The 22409-nt window shown below is 37.1% G+C and overlaps 1 protein-coding gene across 1 annotated transcript; it reads left to right on the top strand.

Annotated features, from left to right (window-relative positions):
- The first annotated feature begins 414 nt into the window (after positions 1-414).
- On the top strand, positions 415-20618 carry LOC121414264 (28S ribosomal protein S31, mitochondrial-like). The gene is made up of 8 exons (XM_041607380.1): positions 415-479; positions 7102-7270; positions 8802-8962; positions 9470-9625; positions 14694-14894; positions 15979-16037; positions 18405-18563; positions 19986-20618. Exons 1-8 carry the CDS (start codon positions 439-441, stop codon positions 20228-20230), a joined length of 1191 nt encoding a protein of 396 aa, XP_041463314.1. The 5' UTR covers positions 415-438; the 3' UTR covers positions 20231-20618.
- The last annotated feature ends 1791 nt before the right edge of the window (positions 20619-22409 follow it).

Here is a 22409-nt window from a genome sequence, read left to right as displayed (position 1 = left end):
GTTTTATAAGAATAAAACTAAGAAGTGAGTGATCGGGGAAAATATATAGGTGAAGATAATTTCGGGCCCCATTCCCTATTGGCGAAAGTCGGATCCGCCCTTGTGACACATACACACACACCGGAAAAATGGCCGGTGCCTCCCCCCCCCCCCCGAATGACCAAGGACCCCCCAGTGCCCCCCCCCCCCGGGAAAAAAATCCTAGCTACGCCACTGATTGAGCAACTCATAGAGATATATATAATAACACTCGACCTCATAGAGCTGTCCATGGATCTGGGTCGAGTTGCCCGGTGGTCGGGCTGAAAAGTGTTAGGACTTAGGTTTATATAACTCTATGGTTAATTAGGACCATGGTTAGGACTTGGTTATTTTGTCGATCGATCATGTATGGGCGCTTTTTGAGTCGAACAGAAATTATAGCCAAGATCTTTGACGATGAAAAACTTTTTGCTGTCTGCCAGTCAGCTATCGAAATTGTAAGTCCTAGGTTAATAATGCAATTTCTTACGGATTTTCTTCTCATACTTTAGGTTTCACCGATGAATTGTTCCATTTTGCCGACCTTTCTAGTCTAGAGTTTCGATTCTCCGTTTGTGGTGTATGGAGTTCGGACTACGGTACCGGTACGGTAGGCCTACTACTAGGGGGTCGGCAACCCAGGGCCAGGCCAGGGAGCTCCGGCCCACGGTCACGGAGCGGGTCGGAGCCCAGGCCACGACTCGTCCGTGTAAATAGGCAGAGGCACTCATTCAATGAACAAGGTTATAATATAACCTTGTTCTCAGTTATATCTCCATGTGTGGCAAAATAGGGGTGGCAATGTTTGGCTTATTTTCTCTTTTTGTTTGGGGCAAATGCCTGATTTTTTTACACTGACAGTTTCCATTCCACCTATTATTCCACTCACACAACATGCGAGGTATAATACTAACCTCGCACAACGCATGTGGTTTCATAGTGGACTTTGACGTTTTCATTCATCACAAGCATGTGAGGGAATAAAAAACGCCAAACGTTTCAGTATTTCTCCACTAATGATTTCTTTTTAATAGTTTTAGTTTTTTTAAAAAAATGAATTGGAAATTATTTATAAAACTGTTTTTATCGCTTACCTCCAAGTCTCAACCAGGATACTCCGTTCGATCCGTCCTTAATACTGCGGTGGAAAGTACGCAAACAACAATCGAAAAGCAATTTTTCGTATCGAACATTCTCAATTCAAGTCGTCAGCGCGTAATAGGAAATTGTACCAAAAATCAACAGGTTGCATCTCATGTATATACTTATTGGTAAAGTACGCCATCTTTTGACAAGATGATGATGAAAGTGGATTGAACGAGCAAGAAAATAATGCTGATCGCCTAGAATGCAGCTAGCTTGCAACACCGTAAACAAAGGTACGGTAGGCACTTAAGAACCAAGTTTGAAAGGACACTCGTAAAATTATGTCACTCTCGCGATGAATATTCATTAGATCCTGGTCGTGCGTGTTCAATACAAACTCTCTGCATGCATGCACTCCGTGTGTATTGAACACGCACGACCACGATCTAATGAATATTCATCGACGAGAGTGACATAATTTTACGAGTATCCTTTCAAACTTGGTTCTTAAGTGCCTACCGGCTTGGTGAATAATATCGCGCGCCCTCTTTAGGCAAAAGTTGATATCAACGCTGATCAAGAGGCATCTACGTGAAGATCACGAAAAATGCTCTTATTTTATTATAACAAACAGCAAAGAGAATTCAACAAACGATCCATATGGTTCGGTAAGTGTTATAGAAAAATTATAATTCATAGCTATGATGTAAAGTCATAGTTATTTTAGTAAAAATGGTGTGAAAGATTCGCGTGCACCAGGTGCATATGAATCCTTCACTCACGTGACGATTTGAAACCATGAGTGCTATTATTCATACAACTTGGCTCTTATTTTAATTTGACACTTTAAATAATTTTTTTCTGAATTAAAAATAGAGATCAAAAAATGAAAAATTTCTTGCCATATTACTTTCCACCAATACTAGAGGGTGTACACAAAAATATGCCCAAAATTCAAGTTTTTGAGCGCTCTAGTGAATACAAAAATTATTACCAAGTTACAGACGGCTCGCTATATCGTGCAGCCACAATAAGGGGACTTGCAATGCAAAATCCCCCCGTCGGGGCCCTTCAATTTTTGTCTTTAATGAATAAAAATTTTGAAAATTAATGCGACCAAAATGCAAATTAATATTCCCTCTTGGCATTAATTGCCAAAATCAGAGAAAAATCAAGTTAAAAGGAACAAAAACAGTGACTTACCTCGGCTGTCGCGCAAATTCACTTCCCTGTTTTATCCGATCTTAAGTACATAAAATGGCCGTTGAGTCCCCTGTACAGATCGCGCTAGAACTTCGGTCTCTGTATTTGGTGAGTGAAGCCAACGGAGTTCAGCTGAACAACCAAAATAACAGAGACCGAAGCTTTTGGTCTAGACTTTCATATGTCCCCTCCAATAAAAAATTGAAAATATGGAGGTTTATCAAGAATTGTCCAACAAAATGCCATTCATGATTCAATTTCAATTCAATGGCAGTGTATCCTTTTTTTGTAGGGAATACAGGACATTGACAGTGCTTTAAAAATGCAAGTTCTAGACTCTAGAGACAATATTACAATCAAGAAGAATTTGCACTTGCTTTTCCAAATATGAAAATTATGCATATGATTTTATATTTACCAACCGATTCCTTTGCCTCGCACTCGTCGCATACCCCTTCGAGAAAAATGGTTATTTTCATGCGTGACACTGACAAATCACATCATGACTCTGGACATGCTCCGGACAGGTTTGTGTGATTTTTTCTTCATATATCACATCATGCATTAATTCTAAGTTTTTGTTTGCTTTTTTATATCGAATCTGAGCAGGTGTTGGTAATAAATTTGTGTTTTGATAACTTATCTTATTTTTACTTGTTAGCTGCATGTTCCATGGCACTTTCCAATATTATGCTTGTTCATATCGTGACGCTCATCAAGTTCTATCGATGCGCTGTCGATCGTCGACGGCTCTAATCACGGTAAACCTCGCACACAGGTTCCTTGAGAACTAGCCGTCGACGATCGCCCACAATACACTGCACCTCATCATTCAATCTAAGGAGCGTACGAGATTGAAATTCGGCAAATCAGGCCCATATTTCCGTCAGAAAATATATCAATTGTTAATGCAAAACTACATGTATGTTATATGATATTTTAAACATTTTCTGTCATTTTAGAAGTAAATAAAGGTAAAAGTCTGATTTTTTTGCCTTGTTTTTGCAATCTTGTTTTATGTATTGCTCTGTGAAATTGAATTGCGGAAGTCTTACGATACAAAATTGTTTTAGAACGCAGTAATATGCAGGTCCGGAATCCTGATAGTGTCCAGTAATACAATACAACGTGACTATACAGTGCGTATCCAAAAAAAAAGGACAGTTTTGAAAATTCTTTTTAAAAATTTGTTTCAAATTATTATATCTATATTTTGACGTTGAAAGATGCTCTATATCTTATCTTTGAAATGCAATTAAAAAAATATATATTTTGTTCATGCTTGAGCGAACACGGGACATTTTTGTTGGGGGGTCAAAAAGATGCTTGTTCCAAAATGCCAAAAATAATAAATTTGATGATCAGACTTTTGGCCAATCAGCAGACTTTTAATCTTTTCATTATCTTTGCCACAATTTTCAAATTATGCTGTCAAATTTTATTTTCAAATTCATTTATTTTTCTTGAATTATTTTGTTTTTCATTTATTAAACTTCTTTTATCTTTGAATTTTCCCTCATAAGTAAGAAAAGAAGACTTTTTGTCAGCCCAAGTAAGAATATTTACATTATTAATTGGGAGAATTTGTAATTATTCAAATTCTTTTATTATCTGAAACAAATTATGCTATGGTACCTATAAAAGACATGAATCCTATTTTCAAGGGGTTATTGAATCCTTCAAGATTAATTATGTGCTTTGCAGCACAAACAAAAGGATTTGTGTCTTTCAAAGGCAATGGTGTAACCTATTGGGTCGATTTTGAAGGAGCAAGATATGGCAGAACGGGTAAAATGTATTAAAAAGTTTTGAAGCGAGCAAGCAAAACATTTCCTATTCTTTTTTATCAAAATATCAAATTTTGTTATTTTGACATAATATTCAGAAAATGATATATTCCACTTTCTATGTTTTCTGTGATTTTCTTTTTCTATTTTTTTCTTGGTCATGATTTATTTATTTATTTTTATTGTTATGTTTTTTTGTGGGGGGGTGGGGTGGGCACCCTGATCCCCTACCCATGAGTATGCCACTCTTCAAAGGCACCATAACCTTTGTAGCACACAATGAAAGGATTTGAAAAAAAATTGATGCTCCCATACTTAGGTTGTTTGCTTAAAGGAGGAATATTCAAAGCTGAAAGAGAACATATTAAAAACGAATAATAACAGAACTATTCAAGCAGATAAGAAGATTTGGAAACAAATTTTGACGGCATAATTCGAAAATTATGGCAAAGATAATGAAAAGGTTCAGTGGAAGTCCGCTGATAAGCAAGAAGTCCGACCATCGTATTTATCATTTCATGCCATTTTGGCGCAAGCCTCCTTTTTAACCCTAGACAAAAACGTTCCGTGTTCACTCGTGCATGAACGAAACTAAATTATTTTGATGGCATTTGGAAGATAAGACCTCAGGGCACATATTGACACCAAAATATAGAGATCATGATTCGAAACAAAAATTTTATAGACTTTTCAAATCTGCCCCTTTTTTATACACTCTGTACAGTGTATATCTAAGAAATTTAAGAAGAAAAAGTTGGATACAGTACATATCAAAATATGGCTTTATTCCGTCCAAATTTTGAGTGTGTGTAATTCCCAATTGCATCGGTTTATTTAGTTATAAAAATAAATGCCTAATACTCTTGGAGAGTAGACTAGTGGTAATATCGGTTGATAACCAAACATATGAATCCATTGGTTTTCATCAATTCCTGCTAGCTCAGTGAGCAAGGGGAGAGACTGATCTGGAGATTCATCGTTCTGCAGTGAGAGGTTCGAATCCAAATTCCAACCGGAACTTCCCAGAAGTAAGAATAAAAAAGAAGAAAAAGAGAACGAAAGATGGGGGTTTTGGATAAGTATTTTTTTAAATTAGTGGAGGGGACATAAAGAAGTCCTTCAAAAATGAATTATGCACTTACCTCGATTATATGCATGAAGGCCTTTTGTGACACGGAATCCTAGTGAGTAGAAACATCGAGGCACAAATTAACTGGACCCTCAAAAAAGGAAAAGTTCTGTCTTGTTCAGGTCGTTCATTCTCCTTTCAAAATTGAAAACAAAATTGCCTATCGTTTAATAGTACTCAGAACGAACGCGACTTAAGAGGTCTAACTTTTCCTTTTCTTGAGGGTTCAGTCTGTGTCACGATAGACCTTCATCCTGATATCATCATGAAAATAATCAAGGTACACCTTAGTCCTGAGGACTTCATGATGATGTTTTTTAATATTTTGACACATACTTCATCATGGATTCTTGAACCACTGGCCATATATGTATAAGAGACACATGTGGAAATCCATAGTTAGAGGGTAAAATCGGTTTGTAGGGTCAAATTTTATTTATCTATGAACCTTAATGCGTATAAAGGGGAAAAAAATTATTTCACTATAAATGGTAAAAATGAGATGTTCTTACCAGACCAATCTCCTGTAGATCCCTCGATCTGTTTGTCAACAAAGCAAATACAATGCAGCCTGACCCTTGAACCTCTTCGTTATGACGTACATCTGATTAGCGATGCTGTTTTGAAGAACAATGTATAGATAAGAATTATTATTTCACAGATACTAAAATTCAGTACGTGATTATAATATACTAATTATTTATAATCATGTATTGCAAACAAAAAATAAGGCTAAAACCAATGCAAAATAAGACATACTAAGGAACAGAAATGAATTGTATATTGGATTTTTGTATGGCAGTAAAAACTACTATCACAAGCAGTCAAAGACTAAAATGTGTGAATGTTTACATGTACAAATAGGAGCATAACAACATATAAAGTAAACATATAAATACAGATTCCTACAGATGAAAAAGGGATGTCTCGTAAGTAAATGACAAAAGCCATAACGTAATTACTACAAAGTTAGGGGGGAGTGAAAGATTAGGAAGAAAGAGGAGAGGAAAAGGATGAGAAAAGGGAAAGAAATAGGGATAAGTCAAAAGAACAGGGAAAGCAAGAGGTGGAAAGTTGAAAGAGAATAAGAGGCAACCTTAATAAAACTCATACAATACAACAATGGTCATTATAAAATGTAAGTTACGTAGTATTTGAAGGGAGCGCAAGAAAGGGAAAGTAGAGATGAGGATACAGACTCCCTGGAAACTGACAAATATTCTAACATTGTCATTATTATCACCATTATTATTGTCACATGAATGCTATATGCTTTATCAGCCTATACTTTGCATTATTTGGCGTAAGAGTATAGCTTATACATAAATATTCAATGCAGGACTTATTTCATATTGATTCTCTTTTTTTTCTTTTTTGTGGTCATCTACTGTCTACACACATCTATTTGTTTAAATACTTTAAGTTTAGAGTGACCACTCGATGATCACAAGCAATAATTGACATTGGCATAAAGTTCCCTGGACATTATTTTCTTTTGAATGTTATTGTTAATAGGAATGGGCTATAATGGGTGATTTTGGGTTTTAATATGGCAACAGTTTTTTTGTTTCCCTTTTACCTTATCTCAACATGAGACATATGAATAGACACTAAAACCAGAGAAAAAGACCACCAAATAAAGAAGTTGTGGCAAACACTTTGATTTGGGGAGGTTTGGACGGCCATTTTGAATTTTGGCCGGGCACACTTTTTTCTTGAACCCGAGACAAAAATATTGCCATTTCATGTTGAGATACATAACAAGGAATGAAATCAATTAAATATTAAAATGACCAAAAAAGTATGTTTGACCCATGTATAGCCCAATCCTAATGTTAATTTGTTTTCTCTGATCTTACATGTACACCCCACCAGCTGCTTAACCCTCAAGCAGGTGAGATGCGCTCGATGCATTCATATCGCAACAAGGAAAAGTGCCGAGGATGATGGGAATGATGACCTAGGGTCAAGGGCGGACAGAAAAGGAAAGAAGAAATCGGCAGTGGCAGCCAGTGACTTGCTTAATGTCCTATCGGATCTCAGGGTAAGTGAGAGGGTTCATTCTCAAGAATATGTAACAATTTTAGTGCTGGTCGATAGTTGAATTCAATGTTAGTTGACTGGAGTTGGCAAATTAGTGCAGGGGCCTGTTGCAGAAAGAGTTGCAATCAATCGCAAATCTAAAATCAAGCGCAACTTGATTTTCAACCAATCAACAGCGTGCATTTGGGACTTGTGATTGATTTTTTTACTTGCGTTTAAACGCAACTTTTTCTGCAACGAACCCCAGATAAGACAATATATCCGAGTCTTAAAATTCATTATGTATGTACATGTATCTAGGTTCATTATGAGCTCCAATTCCATGAGAGCAGGGAAGGGGGGAAACAAAAGTGAGACTTTCATTGGTGCTTTTTATATGACAAGTAGGCATTTGGGTACCAGCTTCCTAAATTCTGAGTTGTTTTAAAGCAATACAGAGAAGCATTTTGGTCAATAAATAGTGATGAGCTTTTTATATTCAACAACATTTTGTTCATATCATTTTGCCCTGATACATGTATATCAACATATAAAACCAAATCGAATACTCAATATTTTTCATTATATATATATATGTATGTATATACATGTACATATATAAATGTGTATTTTGGTCTGCATCAGTTGGCTGTTCAATACCAGAGCATATCCCTAGAATGACCGAAATCCGAAGAATATCCCATAGGTTCTTGTACAAATCTTTTAATTGAATATGAGATTGTATTCACATCTAGTGGGCATGCATTATTACTTGGGAGCATTGTCTAGTGGTTACAACTCTCATCTTTCAATCAGTGGGATGTGGGTTCGAGTACCGTTTCCCTCATAAACATTTAATACCCTTTTCATAAACCTATCCTCCAATTAGCTGCCTAAGAGTAATGCGGATAATTCAATAAAAAATTGCGTTCATAAACTCCGAAAATAAGCCGCATTATTTTTACGAGCGCCCGTCCTGAAAAAGGCGGATAATCGCCATGACAACTGGACACGCCCCCTTCGATGCGGTTGTGTTGGAAAAGGGTGACCTTGTGACCGCACCATGGCAATTATCCGCATTATTTGGAAATGCGTTCATAAACTCAAAATCTTATCCCGATGCCGCTATTATGCGGATAATAGCAGCATCAGAGTAATGCGGATAACTCTTGTCCTCCTCCAATATTACGACCAAATTATGCTGCTATTAGCCGCCTAATTCATTTTAATTGGGTTTATGAAAGGGGTATAATATTTGACTGCTACAGTAACTCCCTCAATAACATTGAGTATTCATCTACTCTCTCCCTCATAAACACTGAATATTTCTCTTCGCTATGTCCTCCATGAACACTGAATACATGTATATCACTTTGCAATCTCCCTCATAAACAGTGAATATGCAACCAATATCCACTTACTATCTTGTAAACAATATTCAACTACTTTCTCCCTCAAAAACATGGAATATCTACTATCTCCCTCATAAACTTTGAATATTCAACAAATATTTCCTTCATAAACATTAAATATTGGGCTATTAATCTTTGCAGGTCCAGAAGACTAGTGATAAACAGAGCCTTGTGACCAGACGAAAAAAACTGTCAGCGGCTGCCAACTTCCAAAGAATTGTCGACAGGGCCGGGAAAAGGCGAGAGGATGGAGAAGGAAAAGAAGAAGAAGCTCAGAGTACAGAAGAAGAAAAGTTGCCAGGGTAATATATTCTGGTGCTTTTACAATGTGAAAGACTGTTTCAAAGTTTACTGGTTGGAGCTCTTTATTAAATGGTTTCTGAGTTTGATGGAGATGTTGACTGAATTGTGAATTAAAATAAGAGGTTGTCTTGTTTATACATACCTGTAGGACAAAAAAAAGCCAGGTTCAGTTAAGATGACACGTCAAAATGAATGAACAGAGATTCTTGCGTTTAGCTGGTAAGTAGCAATGAAAAAAAGCACACAACGAAGATGCTTGTCATCATGAGCAGTGTTGTCATTGTGAGGGGAGGAGATAATTTTCTTTTCTATGAGAGGGTCAGGACCTGTCCTCTCAAGCAAATATTTTTTTTTTAAGATATCCACTTAAAACAGAATTTCAGAAAAAAACTTATAGATTTATATTGAAAGTGATTTTTCACATATTCATACTAAAACAAGGTCTACACTCCGACTTGCCATCTGTTTAATAAGGGGCTTTAAATCTTCTCATTTAAACAATCTAGACTTCAAGAAATCCATGAAATGACAAAGGAAGCAGTCAAGAAGGTGGCTGAGGTCTACCCAGAGAGGGCTCTAGTTGAGTCTGAACTACTAAAAGAGCTCCGGAGACACGATGAGGCTACTGCTGCTGGAGAGAGGGGTGATCCTGAAGGAATCGAGTAAGAGAACAGCATTGTGGAATACATGTGAACAGCCACCTCAAAACCAACATTCAGCAGCCAGGGAAGGTTCTCTGTAAATTAGCCCAAGTAGTAATATGGTCTTCAAAAAAGTGAAAATATGAAAATTTATTCAATAATAAGCCACACAAATACTTGATTGAATATAGAAGAAATTCAGTGAGAGCTTCAAAGTATATGGAGAAAACATGGTTTAAAGTTCGGGATTCACTCAAGCATGAGATGTGCCTACTGCATCTATGAAACTTCCTAGCTGTACAGAAAAAAAATCTAAATGAAAGCTCCTGTATCTTTTTTCAACATTACAACTTCCAATTTTAATCAGTTTGAAGAAGAGGATTTACTCTTTGAGATAAGCTAATTTTCTAATTTTTACTGCTTGAAGACCAAATTATTGTGTTAGCTAGTTTACAAAGTACCTTCCCTGACGACCTATTGTTGGTTTTGGTTTGGCTGGTCACAAATAGTACATGTAATTTGATCTTCAGGAAGTAAAAATTAGAAGCTTAGCTTATCTAAAACGAGTAATTCTTCTTCATGCATTTAGAATTTGAAGTTGTTGTAAAGTTGAAATGAGACAAGATGCAAGAGTTTCTTTGTGAACAATTTTTTTTCCGGAATACATGGAAGTTTCATTGGAATTGCAGTGCACATACCATGCTTGAGTGAAACCCAAATATCAAACATTGTTAATGGTTCCCAGCTCATCAGGGAAAAATGTTTTAATTTTTTCCAGTCAGAAAAATCAGGGAAGTTAATAAAAAAAATACTTCAAATCAGGGGGAAATGCCTCAAAAAAGGGAAAAATCATGGAATTTTGATCAGCCCAAAAGTCAAAAGCACGGTTGTTAGTCAGAATCTGTTATAATGATTTTTGTATATCGAAACAACATACATTGAATGACTGGTTATGGTGATACTAATAGTTTTAACCTATTGTTTTTATGCTGAAAATAAACTAATACACTGCAATAACTGAGAGAATATGGGAAACTTGGAATGGGTTTAACTAATTTTTAAACTTCATCAGGGAAAAGTGAGGGAATTTTGTTGTCTTGAAAAGCTTGGAACTTTGTTTTCTCTTTAATCTTTGAAGGTCTCAATTGTATTTCTTCTACAATTAATCAAATACTTAAATTGGTTTGTGTTGATCCTGCACCCCCCCCCCCACTCCGGGGTTGGAAGGACCGCATGCGTATTCCCAAAATGTCCGGTAAAGGGGTACTTTTTCACAGAACAAGTCCGGCCCAAAAAGGGGGTATTTTTATATCTCTCCCTTTAGACTCCTGAGAAATTTTAAAAGGGGGTTATAAAATATCTTGAATATCATAGTAAAATTGATCAAATTCTTGTAGTTCCTGCTAGTTTTGAAGGCTCATTCAGGATTATTTCATTTTGAAAAAGTAAAGTACGGAGCTTTGTTGGAATGGGAGCTCACCTGAGATAGGGGGATATATTGAGCAGTGATCTGGATTTAGGGGGGTCTCCAAGGCAGAAAAAGCCCTCGAAAGGGGGGTTCCAAAATTTTGGCAGACCTTCGATAGGGGGGTGCTTTCAAAGGGAGGGAACGAGCATAGGCGTACAATCTCAACATTTCTTTTTGGCAACTTATTGTTAGTTTGGGGATGGCAGGTTTCAATAGGTGAAGGCTATTGCGAGAATAGATTTCATTCACTAATAGAGTACCGAAGTGATGACGTCACAAAAATCTTTTCGCATTTCAGCGTTTTTTGGTATAAATTTTGGTATAGCATGATGAAAAACCTGCACAACCCAGATTTAGTGTAAATTGATCCATATCATCCTGATATATGACCTCATTAATTAGCCCCATTGAAGACTAGTGTACTATTGGCCCGGTTTCTAACTTTTAGAATCAGGTCAATGATACACTGACTTCATCGGGGCTAGTGATGTATTCATGAGGTCATATCTTTGGGCACCATGGACAGATTCCCACCAAACTTTGGTTGTGGGGGGGTGTCATCATGCTATACCTAAATATGGTATTGAAAACCCTGAAATGTGCAAAGACTTGTGGGGGGTTCATCATGCTCTACAGAAGTATGGTGGCAAAAATGGCAAAATGCAAAAAGTGAAAATTGCTTCTGTCACTCTTTTGTACTCCATGGCCCGTATTCTGAAGTCGGGTTTAAAGTTGTGGTTTAAGTATGGAAGGCCAAAAGTATCAAAATTTCATCAAATTGTATGTTTCTTGTGTTTACTGTGCTATTTCCTGATTCATCAATGATGGAGACAATCATTTATTTATACTTCCTACACAATTAGTAAATGATTTGAGAACCGAATGAGCTGAAGTATGATATCTTTGCTGTTAGTGATTATGTAACAATTGGCTGCCCATACTTAAACCACAACTTTAAACCTGAGTTTAAGTTACACCCGACTTTAGAATACGGGCCCATATATCAGGCACCAAATTTTCAGAGAAAAGGGCATTCTTCAGTGTAGATTACCAAGACCCTACTATATTTAGATCAGACACTTTTTTGCCCCTCTCATTCTTGGTTTTGAGAAAAGAACTCCACAAGTTCTTGGTCCCAAATAGAATGTCTGAAATGGACAAAATCATTGTTTTCTGAAAGTAATAATAAAAACCTGTCTTAAAAGACGATTGATGGGTAGTTTTTAAGAGTGTCAACCTGAAAAGACAATGCCTGCAATATAAAATAAAAGTTTAACTGTGCATGTATTAGTCTAGCTAGAGGCATTTCTGAAGAGTTGACACCAGGAACGGTATTCTGAACATTGTCTTTTCTCCATATTTTGTCCTTTCTTAGAGATACATGTATGACCAAATCGGTATTCTGTTGGATGTCATAAATTTTGTCTCTTTAGAGCGCACCAAAAATATGCAGTTCTTAAATGCACATAATACTATATGCAATCAAAAGATATGACAAAATTTATGACAGGGTGATAGCAGTCATAAATTTTGTCATATCTTTTAGTCCAAATGTTCCAATACCCTGCTGACTAATACCATGGTCACATCTGTTCTACGGCAGCCGTACGGCGAGTCGAAAAACAGCCGTTTTAACATTTTTGTACCAGCTAAATATAGGTGGTTTGAATAAAATTGAATAAAACGACTTTTCTCGACTCGCTGTACGGCCGCTGTAGATCAAATGTGACCAAAGTATAAATGTCAAGCATACATTGCTATTATTTACAGTATAGATAAGATTTTGGTATTAGTAGATTATGGTATTACTATTAGTTTCACTCATCGTCCATGACAATTTTGAAAAAAAAATTGTTCATGTTACAAGTAGTATGGGCATACACATCGATTCCTTCTTTTTCCTCTGTTTTCCCTTTTTTCCACCTCTGCTAAAAATACTTCACAGCTCCCAGTCTCTTTTCATAATTATTAAAGCGCATCGATATTCGCGCAGTTGCGCGATGCCAGCTACTATATTGAAGATACGTCCCACGTGCCACCCGGCCTTCCTATTGGTTAGAAGGGCTCCTACTGGTAACTAATAGTGATTTTGATTGGTTTGCCTCCGAAAAGATGGGCAGGAAGAGATATGACAGGGAAAAGACTATGTTCAGAATACCGATTTGTGACAATCATAGCGATGTCACATTTTGAAGAGAAATGGCAAAATTTATGACAGTGTTCCAGAATAAAACCTGTGGGTCCTGTCTTACAAAGAGTTGTGATTGATCCAATCAACCTCAACTATATGGAAATCCATCAATTTTTTAATTTTCCTACTGAAAATTTGCACGTCATTTAGGATTACACTGAATCGTCAAGACAATGATGCGTGCATGAATCATATCTCTAAAACATTTCTGATAGACATGGCATTCTACGTTGATGTTGTAGGCTTTTCATTGTTGTGCTTGATCAAATCAATCGCAACTCATTGTAAGACGGGGGCCCAGATGACATGGTGAGCAACTGAGTCCTGTGCTTAAGTAGCATGATGAGTCAAATCATTTTAGGAAGCAAGGGCATGGTGATTGGGTTAGATTTCTTCAAAACTGTGAAACAAAGCTCAAGCAAACATATTGACCTTATTAATGCAAAAATCATATCTCATGATAATTTTTTAAAAAGAATATTCAGAGAATAATATTATACTTCCTCCCTTTTACTATCCCCCTATTTTTTATCTCTTTCTGGTGTTGCCATGTTTTTTTTTGTTTTTTTTTTTGGGGGGGGGCATTGCTCCATGAAAGTGTGATTTAAGTTAACCCATCGTTCACCATTACTATCAGATTACCACCTTAGGTCAATATATTTGAAAGACGTATAGAAGTTGTAGGGTGCTCTGAATAGCACCCGGTTGGGCCACTTACATTGACGAGTGGATACCATGTGCGACCAAAAAAACACGTAAAAAGGATGTCTTTTTAAAGATAGGGCATGTTACATATGTAACGTAATAAGGGTGTCAAAAACCCTAAAAAATGTTTTAGAAAGGATGTACTTTTTGCCAACACTACGTGTTTAGAGGGTACGATTTGCGCGAGTGGGGCTGTAGATAAAAGTAAAACCGACGTCCGTGACATATATTTGAAATACCGCTGTACTTTTTTAGGGGTTTAATTCAGGGAATACTTGCCAATAGTATCATTTTGTTTCCAAGACTTAAGGATAGGGTTTCACATGCCAATACTTGTTAAGTGGTGCATTTTCAGAATATGGAAAATATGTGTTTAGGGTGCTTTTTGAGATCCCATGGTCACGCATGGTATCCACTCAGTGGAAGTGGCCCCCTGGGGAATAGCACCACAATGCAACAACAAAATACCAGATTTCTCTACTTTGAAAACTATTGTAAAGCTGCAACATTTCATTAGAGGTTTCCTGAAAACATTTAATTTTTTTAGCTCCCTCCCACCGGACACAGCTCAAATTTATCTGGGACCACATCTGTGTTGTTTTGGAGAGCGCTTCTTCAAGGCTCCAGGCCATGCAATATCAATTTGCTTCTTGCCCAATTTTGCATGTGCATTATCCAACATTACATGGGCATGAAACGTAAAATGGTCTCTTCCATGTTTACAGTTCGGTCCTCTCAGGAATCCGCGTACAGCGACAGACCCGACAGGAGAAACGTCAGGAAGAACGAGACGGGAAGGGCCAACAAGGGATGACTAACCAGTTTGACCTGACATATCCATTAGAAGGGTCACTGCGGCCAGAGTTTGAGGACAGCGTTGATAGGAGAAAAATGGCTCGAGGAGAACCCTACCAGAGACAACGCAAGTATGTAGGCAAAGATGGGAATGATAATGTTAAAGTTTGCAGCTGAGATCAGTATGCCAACTTAAAGGGGAATGAAACCTTTTGAACAACGAGGCTTGTGTCAAAACAAAAAAGTCAAAGAATAAGAACAAAGAACGTTTGAGAAAAATCAGACAAATAATGAGAAAGTTATGAGCATTTGAATATTGCGATCACTAATGCTATGGAGATCCTCCTATTGGCAATGCGACAAGGATGTGTGATGTCACATGTGAACAATTTTCCCTTTGTTGGACCATAAAATTACCTCCCAAAATGTCTCTTTTTGCTTATTCTTATGGTGATACAAACTCTTTATCCATGATATATTCTTTAAAAATGAGTATTACATGCCATTGTTTAAAAAAAAAGCACATGATCTACTGATAGATGTGATAAAAGAGGCAATTTAAGTGAAATATATACTAAAGTAATGGGGAGAGTTGTTCACAAGTGACATCACACATCTTGTTCGCATTGCCAATGTGAGGATCTCCCTGGCATAGTGATCGCAATATTCAAATGCTCACAACTTTCTCATTATTTGTCTGATTTTTCTCAAACTTTCATTGATCTGTTTCTTTGATTTTTCTGTTTTCACACAAGCTATCTTGTTCCAAAGGTTTTATTCTCATTTAAGATAGGGTTAGATGGCATCACATAATTTGTTCCTATACTAATTCTCTTTTTACTTTGCTTTTTATTTCTTTCTTTCCCCTTCCACAGGCTCTTATTCAAAGGGGTACTCTAGGCTGGGAATAATGTGATTTGAACAGATGCATTAAATACTGAAAATTTCATTAAAATCAGACAAGATGTTCTCAGTTTTACTCAATATTCCAGAGAAGTTGTTTTCTGTTTGTGTCTTCATGAATAAGCAGTGAGCAAGCTGAAGTTGTCAAATTCCCCCAATTTTATTTTTATTATTTTATATTTTATTATTTTTATTCAAATTTTTTATCTTATTACCGCCCCTTCCCCTGTACATGTCAGCTGTGCCAATGTACAAATTATATGCCTTCTATAATTATAAATCTCCTTCGCGCTTGCTCTTTTTCCTATCTAGGAGGACCCTGTTTGACCGTCAGCGTCTGAATATATTTAGTCCTGTCTCAGATACAGAAGGTGAGTCTCTTACTATTCAATGGATGAATTCAAGTACCTGGGGCCTGTCTTATAAAGAGTTGTGATTGATCCAATCAATCGCAACTATGGAAAGCCAGCAGAGTTAACATATAATATGCATGTTTGTTCAAAAGATTTTCTAGATATGAATGTGTATCCATGAATTCATTGATTTCTTGACAATTTGGTGCATTCTCCTTTGTTTACAAAGGACGTTCTGCAAATTTCCTGTAGAAAATATTATGGCACTGATGGATTTCCATATAGTTACGATTGATTGGATCAATCACAACTCTCTGTAAGACGGGACCCAGGTAGATGAGTGGATCACAGTCTCTAGTGTTCAACATAGAAGCCAGGTGGGTGTTTCATAAAGCTGTTCGTAAAGTTACGAACAACTTTACGCACGACTGGAACATGTTCTTAGGTCATGACTCAGTTATACAGGGGTATCACATAGCACAAGAAAGGTTCACCAGTCGTGCGTAAAGTCATTCGTATCTTACGAACAGCTTTATGAAACACTCACCAGTTGTGGTAACAATATCAAATGAGAATAGAGTCCAATAATATGACCACACAAGTATCTGTATATATATATATATATATATATATGTAAAAAAATACAAAAAAAGTTCCCAAATGATACTGGCATAATTACTGAGAAATGAGTAGAACTAGGAAAAGTCTAGAAAGCATTCCAACCAGATGTCCAGTTTATTCTTAGTTTTTTTCAAAGCTGTGAATGTACACTGTCCCACATCAATGTTCAAGCTAGAGCCTTTTTTAGTGGTGCTCGCATTTTCATGGCAATAGGCGCATTGTTGAAGTGGAAGATGAGAGAATATTTGGGGTCTGGTCTCCCATAATTTTCCTTTCCCTTGTCCTGTTTGGACCCTTGGCATGATGATCCACGTGTTGATCGTTTTATTGGTATAAAATTTACATGCAGGTCAGCCTGGGATAAGTTGAAATAACTCTCATAGTTTAGAAATATTCACATGTATTCAGCAGAGTTTGTGCAATGCAAGCTATGACTATTCACTAGCAATTCTACAATCCTCAACCCTGTCCAGTATGGTATTAGCCGCATCACTTGCAGAAGAATATTGATTCACAAAAACGTCAGCTTAGAACCAACAAACAGAGAAACTTGGCTAAAACTCGAGTTGATCGGCTTATTATGAGGATTTTTTTCAAACTATCGAGAGTATGAAGCTTGTCTATGGTATTTTAGGCAGTCACGCACGACGAAAAGAGCTACATGTATATGATCACAGTTCACTAGACACTATAGCACTTCTTCCTATATGAATCCCTAATACCCCATATGTACTTTTTTGTAAACATTTCTAACTTTTTTTTCCATTTTATTCCATCAGCTAATCTTTTTTACTTTGTGATGATATACAAAGAAATGTCCATTGCATAATATTTCTTCCATAAGCCTATTCTTTCTCTGAATAAAATAAGAGTCTTGAAAATAACCATGTTTCCAGGGCAAAATATAAGCTCTGCTGTTGGGAGAATACATGGGTTTGTACTGTGCCTGTACACAACACTGAAACACAACGCCATTGCATGACATCACATGAACGGGTTCTTTCTCTGTTAGTGAAATTGAATTTCCAGCTCTAAGATTTGGATGGCGTTTCATTGGTTAAGTTTGGTATTTTCTTTTTGTTTTGTTTTTACCTGGATGTATTTAGATGCTATTCTAGGTGTTAAAATCACCAGTCATTCCTAAAGTCGCTCTTAACTTACAAACAGCTGTATAAAACGGCCCCCTGGGTTGAGTGGAGCGCAATATGGGTCAATGTCTTGCTGAAGGAAAACGCATGGCTTCGAAACCGAATCCATGTCCCTCAGATTCGATGGATTTGCAATATGGTGCGCCATCTATCGGCAAATCAGGCCAAATTTCTTACTATGGGGTCAACATCGCGCAGGCCCAAGCAGCCCACGATGCTAGTGCTTCAAAATATGGAAACCGTATGGTAAGAATTCACCAAAAACAGTCAAAATTTCGCAAAGAAATATGCAGGCAAATTTTTCTCCTACCTCCTGGACCCAAGTTAACAGCATATCCGGTTGAGCCGCGTCGGCCGGCGCTGAATAATCACATGCATGCATTCACTTTGTACTAGCACATGCATTAGATGTTGACTTTTTCCCATGATGCATTGCAAATTCCGGCCTGTCCGCTAAATGGGGCACCGTATCTTGAATCTGATCCACCAAATTGAAAGACGAGTCATAAAGATTGGTCATAGATCAACACCAACAGGAAAAAAAATTATTCCAAATTAGGATGTTAGTGGTATCTAACTTTAAAATTGATTTTTTATTGTTCATGTTATTTTTCAGGATTAGAGGTGCAAGAAGAGAGGAAAACCATCTGGGACCTGGAGCTTGAGAAACAGTTGAGGGCGCTGTCTTACTCAACGATACACAACGGATTCGAGGAAGCCATGAAATTGACAGAAGAAGGGAAACTCTGGAAGTATCCCATCGATAATGAGCAAGGTAATCACACAGTTTGAAAAATAGATACAATCTGTATTACAAAGTGGGTTCAAGAATTAAATCTTATGATGTTAGTGCCACTGCAGGTATCTCCGGTATTCACAATAAAATGCAAAACACAAGCGCCTCGTACTCGTCTCACATAGCCACTGTCACACATATTTATGAATTATTTGTGTACTATGTAATTTTATGGCTAATAGCTGAAATGCCCAATGAGATAGAGGCCAGATTGATGGTAAAAAAGAATATTTGATTCAAAATCAAGTTGAAAAGAAAAGAAACAGAAAAGCTAATCCTTCTAAAGTAAGACCATGCCTGTTTTACATCTTCCCTCGTTCTACATAATGATAATAATCGTGATGATTATATTAGTGATCATGATGATGATAATCATATAATATTCCACTTCTATGTATATTGTTTTGTCTCCAAGCACCTACATTATAACAGTCACCAAATTCACTTAAATACTTTATTATTCATTGTGCTGTTGTTTGCCACTTTGATCTAAATAGAATGAATTCAATCTAAAGAAACATTCTTTTTTTCTGATTTTGAAAGAGTGTTTGATAGTTCCAAGAATAATCAATGAAGAATGGTACACAATGATCACCCTATACATTGTTGGTGTTTGTGCCAGTTTATGCTCAATTCGTCTAATGCTAATTTGTCCAATTGCCAACTTGTCTCCTATCATTTGATCTTCCATCAGTTCATCCACTATCCACATGGTCTAATAGCCTTTTAGTTCAATCACCATTTCATCTAATAACCAGTTTGTCAAATAGCCATTTAGTCCATATACTATTTGTAGAGCGTTGTGGCCCAGTGGATTAGTCTTCTGACTTTGATACAGATGGTCGTTGGTTCGAATCCCACCCATGGCGTAATTTTTTTCAGCAAGAAATGTATCCACATTGTGCTGCACTCGACCCAGGTAGAGTGAATAGATTCCCGGTAGGAAGAAATCCCTTAAATGCTTGAGTGCCTAGGCAGCCCAACTAAGGCTGGGGTAATAATAATAGCAGGGCCTGCTGGGAGTACAGTTTTCAGAACTGAAGTGGCTTCCCTCAGTAAATATACTTACATTATTAGTATTATTTGGTCTAATTGGACTGAGTGTTGAATGTGCAAAATGATGAAAATGGAATGGATTTTAGTCTTAGACTAGTGGTTATGAGACGAAATGGTCAGAGACGAAATGGTGATTAGACTAAATGAAAGTAGACCACTTGGTGAGTGTCTTGATGATTGAACCAAATGGTTATTGGACCAAATAAGTTGTAAGACGAAATGTTGATGGGAGGAATGGCATTAGACTAAATGAAAGTAGACCATTTAGTTGGCAGTTGACAAATTGGTAATTTTGGTGCGATAAGATGTGTTATTACTTCAACATTACTGTCTTTCTTTCAACAGGGATGGCTGAGGAGAAGAAGGTAGCTTTCCATGAGCATGTCTTCTTGGACCATCTCCTGGAAGACTTCCCCCGGCGAGCCCAGGTCCTGGACTTCATGGAACTGGTCCTGATTGGACTCTCCAAGAACCCGTTCCTCACCGTGGCCCAGAAGCATGACCACGTCGCCTGGTTCCGAGACTACTTCTGGCAGAAAGAGGACATCTTTGTGAAGCTTGAGAAGGAGGAAAAAGTCAGCGCCAGTTAGTTTTAAAAACCGAAGCAGAGTGATCTTTGAACCAATTTTAGGCATTAGCAGACGTGCCAACCGTTCCCTTTTTTATAGTATTTGTTCCTCTTTTTTGCTTTGAATACGCCAATACTCTTTTTGTATGATTTGTTACTTTTTTTTAAATTTCTGATCATGGAGTATGTATTATACACAGATCGTGACACTAGCGCTGGCCCGACGGTCCCCGACCGGTAAAAATCACTGTCGGGCCAGTACCGTGTTGCATGAAAAGAACAAGTAAATTCTTGCCTACGAGTACATGTTTCAAATGATGAATTATCAAGTTTTCAAGTAGAGTCATTTCACATGTTTTTTCATTGATCTCACTACAACAGGCTGGCGATAGTTACGTTGAGACAAATTTTTTAAAATGCTCTTTTTTTGTCAATTTTTTTTTCCTTAGAATACTTTTTTTGAGAAGGTTGGCAGGTGTTCATTAGAGCTAGTATTATGCCATGTCAATGATACATTGATAAAGACAATCTGCAAGATTGAGATTTGAGCTGATGAAAATATGACTCTGATTGGCTTAGAACAGATTGGTTTCGGAATTCAAAACTTTGTTTTTGTTATTTAACTCTTAACATGCCACGCACACTACTAACCCAATGCCACAGTGCTAATCCGATGCTAATCCCCTGTGCCAGCCACAAAACCCCCCTGTGCCACATTGATATGGGATCGCGAGTGGTATTCACTCCTTTCAATAGTCATGATTACAATTGCTTGTAACTCTCTAACGATTAGTTAATCCACAAAATATTGTGTAGTAAAGTTGTAGGAAATTTCATACCCCTTATAATGGTGTCCTAATTATATGGATTGGTTATTATCTTTACCGCTAAAATATGAGTTTTATCAAGTAGTTCCATTTTGTGGAGTGTTTTGTATGGATCAAAAACCTAGGTCTCTTCCCTCTCAGAGGCGGAGCCACATCTTATAAAAAATGTAGAAATACTCGAAAAATTCGAATGTAAACCGCGTAAGTTGATGTGTCAGAAAGCAGAGTTCGCACTGCAGACAATACTGCTAATTACGACGTGCATGCGATGCCCAATACAATGCAAAACGGCATAACAATGATTGTAATTCCAAATGTGCGCAGTCATGCACGAAGCAGGCGAGGGTAGGAAACAATGCAAGCACAAAGCAATCAATAGTAGGCGTGCGAGTGTGGCATGTTATAGTAGGATACGTAGTGTGCACGAAGCACTCAATGAGTTAACAGGGCTTGATCTTAAAATAGAAAAATCTTCTTAAAAAGAAATCATTTGATTTCTGTCATGCAATACTGATTTTTCTTTCGATGATGTTAATGATGATGATGACGGTGAGGATTATGTGACTAATTCAAATGATAATACAAATTTATGATGATAAAAAATAATTGCTAACCAGGATCACAAATTTAGCTATTAGCCTATCTTGTCCTGTATTTCGTGATGCATCATACCCTAATCTGTTCTAATCAGAAGTACCGTCGTCAGGTCTTTGCCTGACTTCAGGCCCAGAATGCTTTCCAGGTACCTTAATGGGCTTTTTCAGACTTCGTATGTGACAAGCCTCCACAAAACCATCAATTAGTCACCTAAGAAGGTTACCTGTAAATTGCCAAAATAGTATTTTGACATCCAAAATGAAAAAAAATCATAAATTTATATGAAAGAATAATTCTTGTTCTTTATGTTGTCAAAATTTGAAGTTCTCAAGTTGAATATAAGAAAAGATGCAATAGTTTCTTTTGAAACATTTTTTTTGACTGCCCGAAAGTTTTATCGAGATAGTTTTGTGCACGCATCTCATGCTTGAGTGAACCTCAAAGTTCAAACCTTGTATTATCCTTGTTTTCTTAAGCTCTCGCTGAATCTCTGCATTCAGTCAAGTATTTGTGAGGGTTGTTCTCGATCAATTTTGAAAAGTTGTATATCATTTTTGTCTCACCTGCGTAGCAGAGTGAGACTATAGGCGCCATTTTTCCGACGGTGGCGGCGTCAACATCAAATCTTAACCTGACGTTAAGTTTTTGAAATGACATCATAACTTAGAAAGTATATAGACCTAGTTCATGAAACTTGGCCATAAGGTTAATCAAGTATTACTGAACATCCTATTAGAGTTTCATGTCACATGACCAAGGTCAAAGGTCATTTAGGGT

The sequence above is a fragment of the Lytechinus variegatus genome, chromosome 4 (genome assembly GCF_018143015.1).
Source record: "Lytechinus variegatus isolate NC3 chromosome 4, Lvar_3.0, whole genome shotgun sequence".
NCBI classification, from domain to species: domain Eukaryota; kingdom Metazoa; phylum Echinodermata; class Echinoidea; order Temnopleuroida; family Toxopneustidae; genus Lytechinus; species Lytechinus variegatus.
The sequence above is the reverse complement of the archived record's forward strand: the minus strand, read 5'-3'. Positions and strand labels throughout refer to the sequence as shown.

What these genes read in the sequence shown, in the direction of transcription:
- LOC121414264 (XM_041607380.1), top strand. Translation starts at nt 439, where the DNA reads ATGAAAAACTTTTTGCTGTCTGCCAGTCAGCTATCGAAATT. An exon ending in ATGTCCTATCGGATCTCAGG is followed by an intron (nt 7,271 to 8,801) that starts GTAAGTGAGAGG and finishes TAATCTTTGCAG; the next exon opens with GTCCAGAAGACTAGTGATAA. An exon ending in GGTGATCCTGAAGGAATCGA is followed by an intron (nt 9,626 to 14,693) that starts GTAAGAGAACAG and finishes CCATGTTTACAG; the next exon opens with TTCGGTCCTCTCAGGAATCC.